The sequence below is a fragment of the Strigops habroptila genome, chromosome 2 (assembly GCF_004027225.2).
Source record: "Strigops habroptila isolate Jane chromosome 2, bStrHab1.2.pri, whole genome shotgun sequence".
NCBI classification, from domain to species: Eukaryota; Metazoa; Chordata; class Aves; order Psittaciformes; family Psittacidae; genus Strigops; species Strigops habroptila.
Window position 1 is genome coordinate 122870232 of NC_044278.2, and position 18242 is coordinate 122888473.

Consider the following 18242-nt stretch of genomic DNA (forward strand, 5'->3'; position numbering starts at 1 on the left):
AACAACCTGTGGTGATGTGGTGAGAAGAGAAGCCCCGGCGGGCAGTGTGTGCTGTTTCACTGCAGGCAGGGCAAGAGACAAGACGCTGTTCCACCAAAAACCCTGCCCAGGTGTTTAATGGCACAGAAGTGACCTGAAGTTCCAGTGACAATCCCTCAGTCCTCACGTGAAGTAATGTGGCTTTTTCACGTTGATGCCGTACTCTGCAAGCGCTGGTGTCAGGTCTTCCATGGTCAGTGTGTACTTCTTGTCCTGCAGGAACAAGGACCCCTGTCAGTCCCAGTCGGGGCAATCCAAGTTCCTCACACCCAGCAGGGTTTCGGGGGCCGAAATGGGCTTCCTGGCACTGCATGGGCCCAGCACCAGGAGCAGCTGCACACCTGGGTTTGGGCATTCACCAGCTCCCACGTTTGGTTTGCTCTGAGCCCTCAGTGACCAGAGAGAGACCGAGAGTTGCTCCACGTTATAAAGATAAATCACATCGGGACCCTCCTGACCCACAACCAGGTGATGACTGGGAGAATCCCCAGACCAGCCTTGTGCCCTGTTCATGTTCCTCCCCAGGAACAGAATCCTGGAATGGTTTGTGTTGAAGGGACCTTAAAGCTCACCCAGCTCCAATCCCCTGCCCCGGGCAGGGACACCTTCCACTAGAGCAGGTTGCTCCAAGCCCCTGGGTCCAACCTGGCCTTGAACACTGCCAGGGATGGGGCAGCCACAGCTTCTCTGGGCACCCTGTGCCAGCGACTCAGCACCCTCACAGGGAAGAGCTTCTGCCTTCGATCCAACCTGAACTTCCCGTTTCAGTTTAAACCCATCACCCCTTGTCCTACCACGACATTCCTCAGAGTCATGGCTGCTGTCAGAGGCAGGACACAGGGCACAAGGTGCAGCTGCTCACACGTTCCCATGAAGCGTCCAAAGCCCATTCCGTAAATCCTGCCCACCCCCTTCTCTCACACGTCCCTTTGCCGGCAGCACAGCCCTGGCCTGTTCGCTCACATGCTGCTCCTTCAGAGGCACAACAGGTTTAGGACGTTCTGCACGTCCCGGTGCTCAGCGGTGGCTCTTTGAGCCCGTTCAGCCTCAGGAGACGCTTCCCCTGCCCGAGCATCCGTGCTGCCTGCTCCCACCTTGCTCTTGCTGCGAGAGCTGCCCGAGGCCGTGCCTTTCATCTTGCAGTGCTGTAGCGCGTCATTGGCGATGTCCGAGATGAACTTCTGCGCAGCCAGAGAGATGAGGCGGATGCTGCCGGGCGAGACGGGAGCGGGGCTGCCGAGGGAGCCACGGGGGGCGCCGCCGGGTACCGGAGCCCCGCCGGGCCCTGGCAGCCACCGTCCCCCCCCACCCCGGGGCCACTCACATGCGCGGGTCCGAGGCCTCGAATCCTGCCCGGTTGAGGTAATACCCTGTAACGGCGTCTGGGATCTGCAGGAGAGAGAGGCGGGAGGAACGGGGCCGTCCCCCGGCGCCCGCCCCCCCGGCCCGCCCGTACCGTCGGTGTGTAATCCTCCAGCTGCATGAGGAAGTCCACCAGCGGCGTGGTGGACACCACCGGCTTCACATCCCCGTTGGCCACGCCGGGCGGCACGTAGACCCCGTTGGACATGGTCCCCTCCGGGGGGGCCGCGGCCACCGCCGCCGACACGGGGGCTGCGGGCAGAGCGCTCAGAGGGCGGCCGGCCCCGCCGGGCCTGCCCCGGCCCCCCCCCGGGCACCCCCGGCCCCGCGGCCCGAGCCCAGCGCCCCTGACCCCCGTGGACGGGCAAGGCCCGTGCCCAAGCTCGGTGCCCGCCCCCGGCCCGCGCTCCCCCGCTGCCCGGCCCCTGCCCCCGCCGCCCCGCTCCCGGCCCGGCCGCTCTCCCCCAGCCCGCTCCCACCCGCCGCGCCCCGCCCCGCGTCGCACCGCCCACCGCGCCCGGGGCCGCCCCGGGGCCGCCGCCGCCGCCGCCGGGGCTCGCTTTGCTGTCGGCGGGCGCGGGCGGCGCGGGGGCGGCCGGAGCCGCCGGGTCGGCCTCCGCGCTGCCGCTCATCGCCCGCCGCCGCCGCCGCGCAGCACGGGCTCCGCCCACCGCCGCCGCGCCTGCGCACAGCGAGCCGTCCCATTGGCTCCGCCCGCTCGTCCCGCCCGCCGCATCACCCCATTGGCTCCGCTCGCTCCTCTCCCCGCGCAGCCCACCGCCCCGTCCCATTGGCTCCGCCCCGCCCCGCTCGCCCCCCGTTGGCGCCCCCGGCACTGACGCACACGTGTGGGCGGGGCCCGGCGCCTTTATTGCTGGCGCCCCCTGGCGGCCGCGGCCAGCAGCGCCCGCAGCAGCCGCGGGAAGTTGGGGGAGCCGCAGCCCGTGACCGGGTCCCAGCCGGGGCCGGCGCAGAAGCCCTGTCCCTGAACGACGCCGTCCAGGCAGGACACGTGGCAGCCCTGCGTCACCTGCGGGGACAGCCCTCAGCGCGCACCGGGCGCCGCCAGCCCGGCTCGAGCCCCCGCGGAGGCCTCCCGGACCCCCCGTGCCCAGGCTCCCCCCCAGCAGCACACGGGGACCCCGCGGAGCACCCCCCAGGACCCAGCACTGCGGGAAGGCAGCTTCATTCCCCCGGCCTTGGGAGAAGCAGCCCCGCCATGTCCCCAGCACCCACCCCGTGGGCCCCTCGGCAGCCCCGACCCTATGGCCACTTCAGCCGCACGGCCCCTTGGCCCCCAGCCCAACGGCTGCCCTGGCCCCACAGCCCCCCTGCAGCCCCAGTGCCCTCCAGCAGCCCCAGCCACGCCAGTACCCCAGCACCCAACCCACGGCCCGCCAGCCCCCTGCCCAGCTTACATCATAGAGCGCGTCCTCGTGGCCCTGCTCCCGCAGCTGGTACAACGTGGGGTTGAGGAAGCCGAGGGGTGCGAGCCCTTGCTGCAGCCGCCGGTCGTTGACCAGAGCCACCATGCCCCCCACCACCGGCGTGGACGCCTGCAGCACAGACGAGGAGATGGAGGAGATGGACATGAGCACCAAAGCGCCTCAGTGCCCTGCAGCATGGCCGTGGGGCTACATCCTCACCGAGGTCCCCGACACCCAGGGCAGGGGGATGCGGTTCGTCACCACCCAGTAGTTGTCCGAGAGGGCGGCCAGGTCGGGGTAGGCTCGGCCGCTGCTGTTGTAGTAGGAGCTGGGTGGCAGCTTCGGGGTCGAGTGCAGGAACTGCCCCACGGCAGCGGCCTGGGGACAGGACACGGGCTCAGCTCCAGCCCCTGAAGCCCCCATCACCCCACCAAGCACCCTGAGCCCTGGCTGCGGCCCTGACGCCGCCTCACCTGGTACTGGGGCATGGGGAAGATGTTGCTGAAGCCGCCGCCACTGATGTAGTCAGTCACCTCAGCCGTCACCAGGAAGGGGTTCTTGAAGGACGTTCCACCCACAGTGGTGACATAGGGGCTGGGGGAACATGGGGGGCACTGCAGGGTCACTCCACACACCAGCCCCCTCTCAGTACCCCCAACTCCAGTCTCTGAGTGTCCCCAGTGGGTGGGGTGACCCCCGGAGTCCCCACAGCAGCTCAAAGCCAGCCCCATGCAGGCACTGGCCCAGGCCAGGGCTCTGAGCAGCCGCAGCAGCAGCGCTGTGCGGAGCCCCAGATCTCCACTGGACCCAGGTTCTTCTCCCTACATCTACCTGGAGGCTGGAAAGCTGGGCCGGAACGTGTGGTTCCCACTGCGCACCCTCCTGCACCCCGCACCATCATCACCTGCCGGCACAGGCGGACGGGGTTATCCCAGACAGCATTCCCAGGGGGATCCTGGCTGCCCCAAGGCAGAACATCCCCACTGTGGAACTCCCCAGCACGCCAGGACACTCCGGTGCGCTCACACCAGCACCGGCAGCAGCACGCACCGGAGGCAAAGAGGATGGTCAAGCCACGGGCAGCCGCCTTCATGAACTCCACGTTGACGCGCTCCATGTAGGCCACCGAGAGGCTGTCCTCGTCATCCCCATAGCTCACGGAGTGCACCCAGGGCAGTGAGGACATGTTGCTGAGCAGCAGCAGCCAGGCCAGGAACGGCTCCTGGCTCTCATGTCTCCCTGCAGAGACATGGAGGGGAGGAAGTTCAGCTCCTCTAGGACACCAGACTCGAAGAGACATGGGGATAGCAGGGGGTGCCCATGCCGCAGCAGCACCACTAGCACCAGGAGCTGAATCTTAAAACCATGGAATCCCAGACCGGTTTGGGTTGGGAGAGACCTTAAAGCTCCTCCAGCTCCAACCCCCTGCCACGGGCAGAGACACCTTCCACTAGAGCAGGTTGCTCCAAGCCCCTGTGTCCAACCTGGCCTTGAACACTGCCAGGGATGGGGCAGCCACAGCTTCTCTGGGCACCCTGTGCCAGTGCCTCAGTACCCTCACATGGAAGAGCTTCTGCCTCAGAGCTCATCTCAATCTCCCCTCTGGCAGGTTAAAGCCATTCCCCTTGGCCTGTCCCTCCAGGCCCTTGTCCAAAGCCCCTCTCCAGGTTTCCTGGAGCCCCTTTAGGCACTGGAGCTGCTCTAAGGTCTCCCCTTCAGGAGCCTTCTCTTCTCCAGGCTGCCCCAGCCCAGCTCTCTCAGCCTGGCTCCAGAGCAGAGCTGCTCCAGCCCTCGCAGCAGCTCCGGGGCCTCCTCTGGCCTCGCTCCAGCAGCTCCACGTCCCTCTTGTGCTGTTGCCCCAGAGCTGGGTCAGGACTGCAGGGGGGGTCTCCCCAGAGCGCAGCAGAGGGGCAGAATCCCCTCCCTGAGCTGCTGCTCACGCTCTGGGGGTGCAGCCCAGCACATGGGGGGGTTCTGGGCTCAAGCACACACTGAAGCCGGGTCATGGGGAGCTTCCCCTCACCCAACACCCCCAAGTCCTTCTCCTCAGGCTGCTCCAGCCCATCTCTGCTCCTGGAAGGAGGATTCCACCTCCACCTGCCCAAGGCCCCTCATCCCTCTCCATGAGGCAGGAGCAGAGCCCTCCCCCTCAGCTGCTCACGTTCTGCTGGGAGCTGTCAGAACACCCCGGCTCCTGCTCAGCCAGCTTCTGCTCTGGGACAGACGACACCTCAGGCCATGTTTGTGCAGGCTGTTTTGCAACCCTGTTTTTACAGATTGCCTTCCCCTCCTTCATCCTCTGCACTGGCAGAGTCAAGCTTCAACCTCAAAGCAGCAGAAAAGAAACAGGAGGACAGGGTTGCTGTGCTCTCGCCCCATGGAAAGGGAGCAGAGCGGGGTGATGCTTTACATGGTGTACTTGAGGTGCGGAAGTATCTGTTACAGGATACTCAAAGTTCACACCATCTCAAAAGCAGCTACACAAACCAACGCAGATGATTCCCCTGTGAGCCATTAGACACCAGCAGCAGCTCCAACTTGGGAAGCCCAAAAGGTCCCTCCCTGTTGTATCTGGGAAAGCATTTTGCTGGGCTGCATCCCAGCAGTGTGAGCTGTGGCTGCCCCATCCCTGGCAGTGTCCAAGGCCAGGTTGGACACAGGGGCTTGGAGCAACCTGCTCTAGTGGAAGGTGTCCCTGCCCATGGCAGGGGATTGGAACTGGAGGAGCTTTAACGTCCCTTCAACACAACCCAGTCTGGGATGATGATTCCATGGTGTACCACAGCCACTCGCGTGTGCCTGAGCAGGCACCAGCAGAGGGAGTGCTCCCTCAGCACAGACACTCGTGCCACAGCCAGCGGGACGCAAGGAAGCGGTCACAGGGCACCCCTGCCAGAGGCTCAGTACCTGCATTGCTGAAGACCCATGTGGAGATGTTGGCACCCGTGCTCATGATGTATTCCACGTCCAGACTGGCCTCCAGCCCAGCCTTGCCCAAGCCCTGGTGCCCAACAACTTGGTCAACCTGAGTGCGGTGGCTAAAGCTGCTGCCAAAGAGCTTCATGAACTCGGCCACATCAGCCTGGTGGAAGTACTGCTCCAGGAACTGCGGGACAAGGGCAGGACAAGTGGTCTCTCATTTCCTCTAGAAAAATCAAGTTATTTTTGTCCCTGCTCAGAAGCTGTCCCAGCAGGTCCAGGAAGCTCGAGCGCACCACGTGCTCCCACCAGCCCCCAACGAACCCCCCAGCTGCCCTGGGACCAGCACAGCAGGGAAGTGCTAGAGAAGCACCAGTGGGTGGAATTCCCTATGGAATTCCCCAGGAGCTCCACCAATTACCTGGGCACAGGCCTGGCTGTTGTTGGGTAGGAGCCCGATGTCTCCCTTCGTCATGTTGTATCTCTGACGAAGGACGGAAGGTGTCACTCCCAGGTGGAAAGCTGCTCTCCCTCCATGGTGCTGCTCCAGCTCCTTCTTGACCCAGGCTCTGCTGACCATCTTTCTCTCCGCAGGGAACCGGTGCAGGCCACCCACTGGTGCACAAACAAGCAGGAAACGTGGCTGTTAGAGCCCAGAGCTCCAGCAGGACGGTATCATGGTCCCTTTGCTCCCCCTTCACCGTCCTCACTCAGGCTTCGTGTCCCACAGGGGTGCCCATCCCCTGCAGGACCTGACGGGAGGAGGGAAGTTGGACCCTGGCACAGGTTGCCCAGAGAAGCTGTGACTCCAAGCCCCGTCCAACCTGACCTTGAAAACTGCCAGGGATGGGGCACGCACAAACCCCCTCAGGGGGGCGCAGGGGCAGCCTGGAGGACCTGCTCCTGTCCTCTGGAAAACCGAGGCAGCCAGTCCTGGCTGCTCAATGCTTTAACCTCCCTCCCCCAGCCTGGGCAGCAAGAGCTCTGGGCTGCCCTGGCTCCCCTCTGCAGGACGTACCGAAGTCGAGGTGCTCCGCCAGCTCGGTGGGGACCATGTAGGGGCGTGGGGAGCGCACGACGCTGCGCTGGCCCTTCACATACCGGTGGAACTCGGCCCCTGGCAGGACGCGCTCGGCCGTGCTGCAGCACAGAGACAGTCACACACAGGGTCAGCGCCTGCCCCCTGCACCCATCCCACCTGCCTGCTGCTGGGACCCACAGCACAGGCAAAGCAAAGAGCTCCCTCCATACCCGACCAACTGCCATCACCAAAACCCACCAGAGCTCTGACCCCTGCAGCTCTATCCAGTGTCCTGCAGTGGGGACTCTGCAGCTTCTGTCTTGGTGGGAAGGGCAGCCATAGAATCATGGAATGGTCTGGGATGAAGGGACCTTAAACCTCCTCCAGTCCCAACCCCCTGCCCCGGGCAGGGACACCTTCCACTAGAGCAGGTTGCTCCAAGCCCCTGGGTCCAACCCGGCCTTGAACACTGCCAGGGATGGGGCAGCCACAGCTTCTCTGGGCATCCTGTGCCAGCGCCTCAGCACCCTCACAGGGAAGAGCTTCTGCCTCAGAGCTCATCTCAATCTCCCCTCTGGCAGGTTAAAGCCATTCCCCTTGGCCTGTCCCTACAGGCCCTTGCCCAAAGCCCCTCTCCAGGTTTCCTCGAGCCCTGTTAGGCACGGGAAGGTCTCACCTCGCCGGCATGTGGCACTCCAGGAAATCCAGGGTGGCGACACTCCTGCAGGTCTCAACGCCGTGTCCTTGCAGCCACTTCAGTACCACCATGAGCGTGGCTGGGGATGGCTGGACGAGGTCTCGCACGCGCTCCAGGGACAGGTACTGGCCTGCAAGGCAGCGATGGGGTCAGAGCACCCTCCCCGCAGGACACAGTCGCTACCATGTCGCGGTGACGGGTGACAGCCGTTACCGTATCGTGATGAACGGGGGTCCGACACAGCCTCGACGAGCCGGGCCAGGCGCCGCAGGCCGCGCTGCCGCAGCGCGAATGTCAGCTGCACGTCGTGGCCGGGCTCCACGCGGCCGGTGTGGGCCCAGCCGGGGGGGACCCTGCGGGCGGGCCGTGAGCGGCAGCCGGGCTCCAGCGCCCCGGCCCCGCCCCCGGCCCCGCACCTACCGGAACGGCTGGTCCCGCTCCAGGGCCAGCCCTACGGCGCAGCTCCAGGCGGCCGCACACAGCAGCAGCGCGGCGGGGAGACCCCGGTACCTGCAACAGGCGGTCAGGGGACAGCGGCCCGGGGACCACGGGACACCCGGGCACTGCCCGGTGCCTGCCCGTCCTCCCGCCCCCCGGGCTGGGGAACCCCGCCTGACCCCCGTCACCTCCGCACCGGGGACCCCCCCGCCGCCCCCCCCGGCCCCGTCACCCCGGTCCGGCCCCCCCCGGCCGCGGTACCACGGCGCCATCCCGCCGCCTCCCGCCGCAGCGACTCGGTCACGTGTGCGGGCGCATGATTCCAGTCACATGAGAAGGCCGAAACCGCGGTCACGTGGTGGGCAGGGCCCGGGGCCTGCCCCGCGGCGCCTGCGGGAGGTGGCGGGAGGCGGGACGGGGTCGTTGGGCTGAGCCGCGCCGGGCCCGGCCGCTGCTCCCGGCCGCTCGCCACCGGGGCCGCGCCGCTAGTGCCGGGGGCTCCGGGCGTGGCCCCGCCGTGGGGGTCGCTTGCTGGGGCCCGGGGAGGCCTCTCGCGCAGGGTACCGGCCACTGCCCGGCGCAGTCCGGCCCGAGCTGCCCCGGCCCGGTCTTCCCGGTCCCTCTCCGGGCAGCGGCGACCCGGCGGGATGCCCGGGCAGGCGATGGAGCCGCGGTGCTGCCGAGGGTCCGTGTCGGGGCCCCGGCCTGGGAGGCAGAGGCCGTGTGGGGTTGGTGGTTCCATTTACAGAACCCCAGCCCGGTTTGGGATGAAGGGACCTTAGAGCTCATCCAGCTCCAACCTCTGCCCCGGGCAGGGACACCTTCCACTAGAGCAGGTTGCTCCAAGCCCCTGTGTCCAACCTGGCCTTGAACACTGCCAGGGATGGGGCAGCCACAGCTTCTCTGGGCACCCTGTGCCAGTGCCTCAGCACCCTCACATGGAAGAGCTTCTGCCTTAGATCTAACCTGAACTTCCCATTTCAGTTTGAACCCATCACTCCTTGACCCATCACTACAGTCCCTGATGAAGAGTCCCTCTCCAGCATCCAATTCAGACATTCTGGTCTCCTTTGAGGAGCCCAGGCTGAGGCCGGTCCAGCAGCACCCCAGGGGTGGATGTTTGTTGGGGGAAGCAGCCCCTGGCAGGAGAGGGATGCACTGGAACAGCAAGGCTGGCACAGAGAGGGCTGCAGGTCCCCCGTATTCCATGAGGTTGGAAGCTTGCTCAGAGGAGGGGCAGCAGGGAAGGATGGGAAGGCCTGAGCTCCCCTCTGGGCCTGCTGCTGTGTCCCCCCCAGGCTGTGGGGCAGCAAAGCTGTACGGCAGTACCCAGGCTGTCCCCACTGCGCAGGGGCTGTGCAGCACCAGCGAGTTTGGAGGAGCCTGGAGCACGGGGTCGGTGGCAGAGCACGTCTGCACACCGCTGTGTCAGGGCCCAATGTCCTGGCCCTGCTGGTGCTCACACCACAGCCCCGCAGGGGGAAGCTGTGGGCACTGGATGCCTTGGTCAGAAGCATGGGGGGGGACAGGGGAGCGGGAGGCTCAGGACATGGGAGCCCGTCGCTCGGTGCTGGGCTCAGCGTGAGGTGTCGGTGCTGGGCAGTGTGGCAGGAGCCATGTCCGCACCGTGCTAAGCGCCTGCAGCAGCCTCTGTCCAGCTGGCACCGCAGCGGCAGCCACTTGGCTCCCGCTCCCGGCTTCCTATGCTTGTCCCCTTGGCTCCCGTTCCCACACCAGGAGCTCTCCTAATTGCAATCACAACAGCGGCGTTATGGTACTTGCAGACCTCGGGGTTGGGGAAGGTTCAAGCCATTCCTGCAGGGGAGCTCTGGAATTGGTGCTTCACACACTGTGGAGCAGGTCCCGGTGCCCAAGAGCGGTGCTGGGGGGTTCGGGGCAGTGATGGGGCAGAGGGTGCTGTGACCCCGGCTGCCCCGGCCAGTTTGGCTCAGCCCCGGGCCCAGACCCGGTCGCACACACAGATGCGCTGCTCCCACAGCTCCCACTGGCTTTCCTGCTGCTGCAGAGCAGAGTCCAAGCCAGGAATAGACAGACAATGGGAAAACCACCTGCCAGGCCCGGGCTGCTGCATCCGGAGCAGCCGCTGCTGGGGGGGAGCCCCAGCAAGTCTCTTGCCTCGCAGCAGCACGAGGCAATGCTAAGGAGGAATGGGGCCGGGGCTGGATCGCAGTCGGGCAGGTGAGGTCCTTGCCTGTGGCTGCAGCAGTCCCACTCTTCTCCTCCCTGCTCTCAGCCCTGAGCTGCTCTTCAGCTGCACCCTGTGTGCAGCTCAAAGGTGGAGATGCCTCGTGCCCGGCTGGGCAGCACCTGCTGCAGACCTTTGGCTCTGCTCCCTTTAGGTGAAGGGAGGCACAGTGGGGCTAAACCAGCTTCTTTCCTCTTTGCAGAGCATCCCTCAGCATCCCATGGATGCTGTGACCTCACTCTGCTTCCCCTGCCACTTGAGGCTAGTCCTTGTGTCCACACCACAACCTGGACAGGCTGCAGAGGTGGGAACCTCATGGGGTTCAACCAGGCCAAGGGCAAGGTCCTGCCCCTGGGTCAGGGCAATCCCAGCACAGACACAGGCTGGGGGAGACTGGATGGAGCACTCTGAGGAGAAGGACCTAGGGTGTTGAGTGAGGAGAAGCTCCCCATGACCCGGCTTCAGGGTGCGCTTGAGCCCAGAACCCCCCCCCGTGTGCTGGGCTGCACCCCCAGAGCGTGAGCAGCAGGTCAGGGAGGGGATCCTGCCCCTCTGCTGCGCTCTGGGGAGACCCCCCCTGCAGTCCTGATCCAGCTCTAGGGCAACATCACAAGAGGGACGTGGAGCTGCTGGAGCGAGGCCAGAGGAGGCCCCGGAGCTGCTGCGAGGGCTGGAGCAGCTCTGCTCTGGAGCCAGGCTGAGAGAGCTGGGCTGGGGCAGCCTGGAGAAGAGAAGGCTCCTGAAGGGGAGACCTTAGAGCAGCTCCAGTGCCTAAAGGGGCTCCAGGAAACCTGGAGAGGGGCTTTGGACAAGGGCCTGGAGGGACAGGCCAAGGGGAATGGCTTTAACCTGCCAGAGGGGAGATTGAGATGAGCTCTGAGGCAGAAGTTCTTCCCTGTGAGGGTGCTGAGGCGCTGGCACAGGGTGCCCAGAGAAGCTGTGGCTGCCCCATCCCTGGCAGTGTTCAAGGCCAGGTTGGACCCAGGGGCTTGGAGCAACCTGCTCTAGTGGAAGGTGTCCCTGCCCGGGGCAGGGGGTTGGAACTGGAGGAGGTTTAAGGTCCCTTCCAGCTCCAACCATTCTTTGAGTCTATGATTCTAGGACCCTCCTGCTATATCCCCATTCCTGGCAGATGCCAGCACTCCTCTGAGGGTGCTGCCCATAGCACGAGCTGTGTGCAGCCCTGAGGCTCTCCGATCCCTGCAGTTGGAAGCAGACACAGTTCCCGTGGATGCAGCGCCCTGCGGTTCGCAGCAGCTGGAGCTGGGGGGTGAGCAGGGAGCTGTGTGTGGTGAGACAGTGGCCAAGGCACAGCAGGGCAAGGTCTGGGCATGGTGGGTGCAGGGCCCAGGACATGGTGCAGCAGAGGAGGTTGAGAGGACACAGCCCCGTGCCCAGCCTTGCTCATGGGAAAAGCTTCCCCCTGTGCCGGGACGTAGCGCTGCCCCTTCCAGCACCCTGTGAGGACACGACTCAGGGTGCGCAAGGACGCGCATGGGGACGGTACCGGGAGCCGCAGCCGCCGGGCAGGACCACATCTGGCAGCTCCTCTGCCGCTGCCCTGCGCCATGCAGCCCTCGCCCTGCGCCAGGGCACGCAGCCCTCCCGTGTCCCACCAACCGCCCTGTCCCAGCGCACAGGGGGCGTCGCCCTCCCCATCCCCGGCTCCCGATGGCTCCAGCCCAGCAACTCCAGCTGCAGCCCGCGGGGACTCGCCGCTCTCGGCCTTGACGCACGTCGGCCGGGGGCGCTGCGGCCGCCCAGCTCCAGCTGGTCACAGCTTCGGGCAGGACTTAAGTGGGATGAGATTTGCAGGAGATTATTCATGAATCTGTCTGGCCAAAGCGCTCACATTGGCCTGACAGAGCGAATTGCTCTAACGAGCAGCTGCTACTGCGCCGAGGTGCTGGCCTGCGGTGGGCAGGGGACAAGGGGGCCTCAGCACCCAGTGAATCATGGAACCATGGGACGGTTTGTGTTGGAAGGGACCTTTAAGCTGATCCAGCCCCAACCTCCTGCCACGGGCAGGGACACCTTCCACTAGAGCAGGTTGCTCCAAGCCCCTGGTCCAACCTGGCCTTGAACACTGCCAGGGATGGGGCAGCCACAGCTTCTCTGGGCACCCTGTGCCAGCGCCTCAGCACCCTCACAGGGAAGAGCTTCTGCCTCAGAGCTCATCTCAGTCTCCCCTCTGGCAGGTTAAAGCCATTCCCCTTGCCCTGTCCCTACAGGCCCTTGTCCAAAGCCCCTCTCCACCTTTCTTGTAGTCCCTTTAGGCACTGGAGCTGCTCTAAGGTCTCCCCTTCAGGAGCCTTCTCTTCAGGCTGCCCCAGCCCAGCTCTCTCAGCCTGGCTCCAGAGCAGAGCTGTTCCAGCCCTCGCAGCATCATTGCCTTCTCCTCCATGCTCCTCATGTGCTGGCCTGACATAAGTCCAGGACGCCAGCAGCGGTGGTTGGGCAGCACCTGCCCCAGGCACCAGAAGCCGCCACAGCACAGCCCACGTGCCCTGTCCCGTCCCAGCTCTGCCACCCAAGGAGCTGCGCAGAGCCCAGTGCAGGGCACTGCTCCTACCTGTGTGCCAGCAGCCTCTGGCCCTTCTCCCGCCCGCCGGCCACATACGGTGAGCCTGGAGCAGCAGTGATGACATCCATCTCTGTACAAACAAGTGTGGTTTATTAAGGCATTTCTTTGAGGAGTTGGCACTTGGGTCCAGGCTGTGCTGGAGCGGCCAGCGTGCGGCCGAGGCGCAGTGCCTGATACATGCAGCTCAGCGCGACACGATACAAAAGGTACAAACAAAGTAGAAAACAGGAGTCGTAGTACAATGTGTAAAAATAAATAACTGGCGGCAGGGCTCCTGGTGGGGCCCATGGCCCATGGTGTGTGACACTGCAGCTGTGCCCATGCTCCCCAGCCCGTGGTGTGTGACACTGCGGCTGTGCCCATGGCCATGCTCCCCAGCCCGTGGTGTGTGACACTGCGGCTGTGCCCATGGCCATGCTCCCCAGCCCGTGGTGTGTGACACTGCGGCTGTGCCCATGGCCATGCTCCCCAGCCCATGGTGTGTGACACTGCGGCTGTGCCCATGGCCATGCTCCCCAGCCCGTGGTGTGTGACACTGCGGCTGTGCCCATGGCCATGCTCCCCAGCCCGTGGTGTGTGACACTGCGGCTGTGCCATGGCCATGCTCCCCAGCCCGTGGTGTGTGACACTGCGGCTGTGCCCATGGCCATGCTCCCCAGCCCGTGGTGTGTGACACTGCGGCTGTGCCCATGGCCATGCTCCCCAGCCCGTGGTGTGTGACACTGCGGCTGCGCCCATGCTCCCCAGCCCACGGTGTGTGACTGCAGTGCTCTGGGCTGACCCATTCCTGCTCCTGTGTCCCGGACATGCTGCTTGGCCACCCTGGCCTGCATGGGGCTGGGAGCACTCGGCACCCTCAGTGCTCCCCACGGCGAGCAGGGATGACGGGTGCCTGCCCCTGGAGCCTCCATAGGCTGCCCCTGTGCTGAGGGAAGCAGAACCATCCTCCCCTCCCAGAGCCACCCTGGGTGTTCTGTGGGTTCCAGGCAGTGCAGGCATGGCCCGGCAGCCCCCCCAGAGCCACCACCACTGCTGCAGACCCCTGTCACCCATGGTACAGGCTGGGCTAGGATCTGCAGCACAGAGCAGGAGGTGGAGGGCTGAGACAGTGATGGGGCTGCAGCCACTGATGGTACTTGGTGGGAAATGGGGAGGGAGTGGGCAAAAGTGGTGGGTTCTGGCTACTATGGTAAATCTCCTGGAGCTGGGGTTGCAGCCATGGTGCTGATATGCTTTGGGCTGAGGCTATGAAGTGGGTCTAGGAAAAGTGTGATAGGAAGGAAACTCTCCCAGCCCCTCTTGGGTGGCTGGGTGTCCTCCCTGCTACCACAGCCATGCTCACACCCAGGCTAACCCTGTATCTGGGGCAGTGCTGGGCCCCACATGCCCTGGTCCTGGCCATCGCTCTGCCCCCGTGTCCGTGTGTGGGTCACAGTGACTGTGAGCGTCCAGGGCCCCAGGGCTGCACCCCAGAGCACGGGGCCCCCCACTGGGAGCTGTCGTGGGCTATGGGGAGCACTGGCTGCGAGGCTGGTTGTGTGAGTGGTGCCGTGGTGAGGATGGGGACCAGCCCCATTGAAGTGTGGCTCTATCCCATGCTCACATGGTGTGCTGGAGTGGTGCCGAGCAGCCCCAGGGGCTGGCTTCTGTCCTACCCACTTTTTGGCAGTGTCGCTGGTGACAGACTGTCCTGGTGGCCACGTCACAGTCGCACTGCAGGGCCCCAGGGAGCCTGGCTGCACGGTGTCCCACACTGTGGCTGCCCGGCAAGATGCTGGCTGCCACCATGCCTGCTCCAGGCCATGTGGCTTTTTGGGGTGCCCCTTCCCACCCACTACCCTGTGGCTGAAGGCCTGGGGCAGCTGGGGTGGGAGGAGGACCCTGCCTGGTGTCACTGCGTGGTCACATCACTGCCTTTCTTGGGGCTGGGTCTTGGGGTCAGCTCTGCTGCAGCTCTCACTGCTGCTCCTGCCAGCCCCAAGGCACCAGCTGCCTGGTGCATGGGCAGTGCCCGTGCCACAGGCCGCCCGGTGCCCCAGGGAGCTGCAGCCCAGAGAGGCACCTGGCCTGGGAGCAGCTTCCCCAGGAATGGAGCTCCCATGACGAGCAGGGCACCCGCCTCCCAGCCCAGGCCCTGAGGAGTGGGGCTCTCCTGCAGCCCTGGGAGGGAGATCCCCTAAAAGGGTCACCTGCAGTGGTAGGAGATGGATGGGCTTGAAAGACCCCAAAGAATTCCCTTTCCCCACAGCAGCCATGGATCAGCAAGCAGAAAGTGGGCACTGCCTTCTCCTCCCCAGCTTGGCCTGGGATGGGTCTCCCCTCACTATGGGGAAGCAGGTTTGGCCATCCCCATTCCCACAGACAGCCTGGGCAGACTGTCGGGCTGCTGAGGCTGTACCTGCCCTGGGAGCATCACTCCCCAGCCCCTGAGCCCTTGCAGGGAGGAGGCCAGCAGGGCTGGCACAGTGTCCTGCTGCACCCAGGCTGCTGCATGGCTGGAGCCGGGTCTGCAGTCCCCTGGGAGCACCCGTCTGCTCCCAGCCTCTCAGAGCACACAGTACCATGGAGCGCCATCCTGCCAGGTGCCAATCTGAGACCACGAGCAGCAGGAGGAACCATCGCCCTGGGGTGCTGGCACCAGCAGTCCATAGGGCATCAAAACCAGCACCGAATCTGCCAGACTGCAGGGACAGGAGCCAACAGCCCCAAAGGACACAGGAACCCACAGCCCACGGGAGCCCTGGGCCAGGCAAGGTGCTGGGAGAGCAGGATTAGCACCCACGCAATGCAGCCGGGGGCCTGGCCTCACTCCTGACCCCACATGGCTGCGGGGGGAGCAGAGGAGTCCATGAGCCCAGGTCTAAATCCTGAGCTCAGCCTCCTCGGGGGGCTCCAGCGAGTGCTCGGCGCTGATGGCAGAGGCAGAAGGCCCCTGGGAGATGCCAAAGGGCGAGACCACGGGGGAGCGGGCGGCCAGCGGGGAGAGCGAGGGGGAGAAGCTGGGCGACATGGCAGAGGAGGAGATGGAGCCCTCGTGGCTGATGGGCGAGCGGCGCAGGGAGGATGGGTGTGGGAAGGTCCTGCCCGGCGGTGGCTTGGGGGGCACAGACTTGGCACCCGGGTGGGCCACCGAGGTGATGAGGGGTGGGGGGTCGATGCGGGGCTTGGGCTCTGCCTTGGGCTTGGTCGGGAAGGGCTTGCGCAAAGAGCTCTCATCCTTGAGGCGGGCGATCTCTGTGAAGACGCTGGCCAGTGGCTGGAACTGGGGGCACCAGTTCAGCAGGTAATCCCAGTTGTAGCTGCCACGGAGCTCCTCATCGCTGGCCACGATGGCAGTTGAGCGAGCCTCCACAGAGGGCTTGCCATCCTCCGGGAAGGTTGTAGTCCTGAGGCTGGAAGAGACACTAAGGCCACAGCGCACACCGAGGAAAGCGCTACCACCTCCATCCTCGCGGTACAGCGGTGGCGGCCCCGGCAGCAGCCAGCCCAGAGCCCTTCTTTGCTCTTGAACCACTGGGTGCTCTCCAGGGCAGCTGGCTCGCAGGAGATGTCGGAGAGCTGGTCGGCATCTTGCTGGATGCCAGAGTCGGGGCCACGGGCAGAGATGTGCTCCTGCATGGAGGAGGTGATGCTGGCCACACGCGGGTACTCGTTGATCATCCGGATCTCGTCATCCTCAGCGGCTTCGGCAGAGCCTCGGCCGCTGGAGTGCGAGGGGTCCAGCGAGCCGCCCCGCGTGTAGGGCCCTGCCGGCTCACCGCCGTACCCCGGCAGGGCCTGGTGGTAAATGTGCTCGCTCCCGGGAAGCGCCGGCTCCTCGCGGCCAAGCTTCTGCAGGGATCCACTTGGCACGCGGCCCAGCGGCCCATCTCCCTCCGGCTTCTCGTGGCCCCGGCGGTGCCGGGAGCGGACCAGCGCCAACACAATGGCCACGGCAGCCAGCACCACCACGACCCCCAGCGAGGCGGCCACGGCCACCAGCAGCAGGTTGAGGTCGGGAGCCAGGCCAAAGGAGGTGTGTGTAACATCAATGGTGACCTGCGCCGAGGCCGAGCGCGAGGCAGGCAGGGGGCTGCGCGCCTGCACCTCCAGGCTCATCTCACGTGGCTCCCTCTTGGCGCGCCCGGCCCCAGCCTGTGGCTGGCTGTCCACACGCAGGTAGATGGTGCCTGTGGTTTGGTTGATGGCAAAGTACGGTGAGGGCTTTGCCAGGGAGTACAGTACGACGCCGTCAGCCCCCTCATCCTCATCTGTTGCCAGCACCCGTCCGATGCTCTGCCCTTTGCGGGCTCCCTCTGGCACCTCGAAGTTGAAGGAGGGGCTCAGGAAGATGGGGTCGTATTCATCCTCCCCCGTCACCAGCACCCGCACGGTCACTGTGGCAGAGGCATTGCCAGTATCCGTGGCCCTGACAAGAAACTGGAAGGCTTTGGCTCGTTCATAGTCAAAAGTAAGGCGGGAGCGCAGCTCCCCAGAGCTGCTGTTGATGGCAAAAGCATCGCGGCCCTCAGCCACACCGGGCTCCCCCACTGCCTGTTCCAGCACCGTGTACCGCAGCTCCCCGAAGACACCACTGTCCGCGTCGACAGCACGCAGCGTGGTGACCAGTGTGCCAGGAGGCAGGTTCTCCCGCATGCTGGCACTCAGCACCTCCACCGGGAAGTACGGCTTGTTGTCATTGACATCCCTCACCTCGATGGCCACCGGTACCAGTGCAAAGTGCCCGCCTGGCACATCTGTGGCCTGCACCACGAGCGCGTGCAGCGCCTGCACCTCCCGGTCCAGTGGCTGCGCCAGGCACAGGGCCCCGGTGCTCTCGTGCAGCTGGAAGAGCCCGTGCTGGTCCCCTGAACTGATGGTGTAGTGAACGTGACCGCGGGGCCCCGAGTCAGCATCGTGGGCCACCAGGCGCAGCAGCTCGGTGCCAGGTGGTGCGCTCTCGCTCACCGCTGTGCGGTACTCGGCCCGCGTGAACACGGGCGGGTTGTCGTTTACATCCTGCACGGTGATGAGCACAGGCACGGTGGTGCTGCGCTGTGGCAGGCCCCGGTCTGAGGCCGCCACAGTGAGGTTGTAGACCGGGATGGCCTCAAAGTCCAAGGGCTCCACAAGCACCAAGGCTCCCTGCGTGCGGAGGTGTCCCCCAGCCCAGGCTACCCGGCTCTCCACGCGGAAGGCGTTGCCACCGTTGCCACTGACGATGGTGTAGTCAAAGCCAGCATTCTCCCTGGAGACATCCGCATCGCCTGCTTCCATGGTCAGCACTGTAGTTCCTGGGCGCAGGTCCTCAGGGATGCTGGCGTTGTAGCGTGGCTCCTGGAAGCTGGGGCTGTGGTCATTCACATCCAGCACCTGGAGCTGCACTGTGGCCCAGGAGGAGAGGCTGGCGAGCCGTGGTCATGGCTTCACCACCAGGTCCAGGGTGGGCTGACTGGCATCAAACTCCAGCTGCCGGAGGGTGAAGAGTGTCCCTATGAGGGCATAAAGACAGAGTCAGCATGGGGGAGACACTAGGGAAAGGGCATTGGGTTTGTTGGCTGGAGGCATAA

The 18242-nt window shown here is 65.2% G+C and overlaps 3 protein-coding genes across 4 annotated transcripts in view; all 3 read right to left on the minus strand.

Moving 5' to 3' along the window:
• Window positions 1-49: 49 nt before the first annotated feature.
• TPP1 (tripeptidyl peptidase 1) lies at window positions 50-8221 on the minus strand. 2 transcript variants are annotated; one of them, XM_030473392.1, is made up of 17 exons: window positions 8165-8221; window positions 7886-7975; window positions 7679-7818; window positions 7445-7595; window positions 6766-6887; window positions 6169-6362; window positions 5736-5934; window positions 3879-4067; window positions 3660-3732; window positions 3302-3422; window positions 3048-3206; window positions 2820-2957; window positions 2246-2431; window positions 1496-1653; window positions 1364-1428; window positions 1134-1248; window positions 50-252 (listed from the first exon to the last, which is right to left on the minus strand). In XM_030473392.1, the coding sequence occupies exons 1-13, from the start codon at window positions 8173-8175 to the stop codon at window positions 2270-2272; spliced, it is 1749 nt and encodes a 582-aa protein (XP_030329252.1). In that variant the 5' UTR covers window positions 8176-8221; the 3' UTR covers window positions 50-252; window positions 1134-1248; window positions 1364-1428; window positions 1496-1653; window positions 2246-2269. The 2 variants fall into 2 exon arrangements, with proteins under 2 accessions (XP_030329252.1, XP_030329244.1); XM_030473384.1 differs by having other exon boundaries at window positions 7886-8190.
• TAF10 (TATA-box binding protein associated factor 10) lies at window positions 163-2033 on the minus strand. The gene is made up of 5 exons (XM_030477610.1): window positions 1907-2033; window positions 1496-1653; window positions 1364-1428; window positions 1134-1272; window positions 163-252 (listed from the first exon to the last, which is right to left on the minus strand). Exons 1-5 carry the CDS (start codon window positions 2031-2033, stop codon window positions 163-165), a joined length of 579 nt encoding a protein of 192 aa, XP_030333470.1.
• A 7332-nt stretch (window positions 8222-15553) lies between the features above and the next one.
• Window positions 15554-18242, minus strand: part of DCHS1 (dachsous cadherin-related 1) — a 52882-nt gene continuing 50193 nt past the window's right edge. Inside the window, 2 exon segments of the mRNA XM_030477124.1 lie at window positions 15554-16189; window positions 16192-18164. Coding sequence (XP_030332984.1) covers window positions 15554-16189; window positions 16192-18164 — 2609 coding nt within the window.

What these genes read in the sequence shown, in the direction of transcription:
- TPP1 (XM_030473384.1), bottom strand. Translation starts at nt 8,175, where the DNA reads ATGGCGCCGTGGTACCGCGGCCGGGGGGGGCCGGACCGGGGTGACGGG. An exon ending in GACCATCCTCTTTGCCTCCG is followed by an intron (nt 3,733 to 3,878) that starts GTGCGTGCTGCT and finishes CTGTGCCGGCAG; the next exon opens with GTGATGATGGTGCGGGGTGC. An exon ending in TCCCCATGCCCCAGTACCAG is followed by an intron (nt 3,207 to 3,301) that starts GTGAGGCGGCGT and finishes TCCTGTCCCCAG; the next exon opens with GCCGCTGCCGTGGGGCAGTT.
- TAF10 (XM_030477610.1), bottom strand. Translation starts at nt 2,033, where the DNA reads ATGAGCGGCAGCGCGGAGGCCGACCCGGCGGCTCCGGCCGCCCCCGCG. An exon ending in GAGGCCTCGGACCCGCGCAT is followed by an intron (nt 1,273 to 1,363) that starts GTGAGTGGCCCC and finishes CTCCCTCGGCAG; the next exon opens with CCCCGCTCCCGTCTCGCCCG. An exon ending in GCTCTCGCAGCAAGAGCAAG is followed by an intron (nt 253 to 1,133) that starts GTGGGAGCAGGC and finishes TTGTTCCTGCAG; the next exon opens with GACAAGAAGTACACACTGAC.